Genomic DNA, 1,139 nt, shown 5'->3' on the forward strand with positions numbered 1-1,139 from the left:
GTTTATTAAGGTTTAAAAATAATATTAAAATTAGTAGTATAAAAAAATATTTAAAAAATTATATAAGGACTAGTTTGACTAATTTTTAAAATTTGAGGGATGAAAATGACTTACGTCTGAACTTTCAAAGACTATTTTGACTAATAGAAAATTTTTTTATATGTCAAGTGATAAGTGGCGTGCTACGTGTTACTGACCTGCCACGTGGCGTGTCACATCATCATGCCACGTGGTACTTAACGTGATACGTCATCAGCCAATTGACAGAAGGACTAATTTGACTAACAGTTTATCTTTCAAGGACTAATTTGATTAAAAAAAATCATTCGGGGACGAAAATGAAGATCGCGTGATCTTTCAGAGACAAATTTGAACATTAACACCTAATAATTGTGACGTTTGTCATTTATTGAAATAGAGGAATCATACTTATTACAACATTTTTCAAATAATGATAATAATACACTTGTTTCACTGTGTCCCCATCCAAACTAGTGAATCTCGTTAGTTTCTATATATCAATACAAATTAAATTGAAGAAATCATATATTCGCTAAAGCTAAGCAACATGGAGATGGACTATTTCTCCAAACTCAAACCTCCTAGTTTCATTGTAGAAAGTTTTGTGCTTGTTAGGCCAATAAGTTAACCAAATCCAACCCCTTATCTCCCACTCCATAGTTTTCCCAATAGCATCTTTCTCCACTTTCCATAACACTTTATCTCCATATTCATCACCAGCAAAAATAACACCTCCTTGCCTAGTGAACGGTCTATAAGCTCTAGAGTACCGGTTCTTGAACCATGACTTAGGGTTAATCAGAGCCAATTTGGAAGGCTTGGACGAAAAAACCTCCTTACCATCCATGCTATCGTGAAGGAACCAATTTAAATTGGCGCTATAGCCGTAAATGGATTCCTCGAATTTCCATGGCTTTAAACTAACGGTCATGGATTCGCCGGCGGATACCTTGAGCCCCAAGGGATTTGGTGGGTCAAATGAGGCTTCTATGTTTTTTTCCGTACCAATTTCTCTTGTTGGATTATCTGAGGATTTTCCAACAGAGACACTTAATACTTGGGTTTGTAGAGTTGGTGTGAGTTGTAGAGAGATTCTTGAAGGGAAGTGTTTTTCAGTT

The 1,139-nt window shown here is 35.6% G+C and overlaps 1 protein-coding gene across 1 annotated transcript in view; it reads right to left on the reverse strand.

The window, feature by feature from the left end:
* Positions 1-484: 484 nt before the first annotated feature.
* The window catches only part of LOC107469319 (uncharacterized), a 3,919-nt gene continuing 3,264 nt past the window's right edge, over positions 485-1,139 (reverse strand). The window contains exon 3 of the mRNA XM_052254866.1: positions 485-1,139. This exon is cut by the window's right edge and continues 11 nt beyond it. Within this exon, the coding sequence (XP_052110826.1) occupies positions 560-1,139 (580 nt within the window). The 3' untranslated portion in view covers positions 485-559.

Source organism: Arachis duranensis, chromosome 10 (assembly GCF_000817695.3).
Source record: "Arachis duranensis cultivar V14167 chromosome 10, aradu.V14167.gnm2.J7QH, whole genome shotgun sequence".
NCBI classification, from domain to species: domain Eukaryota; kingdom Viridiplantae; phylum Streptophyta; class Magnoliopsida; order Fabales; family Fabaceae; genus Arachis; species Arachis duranensis.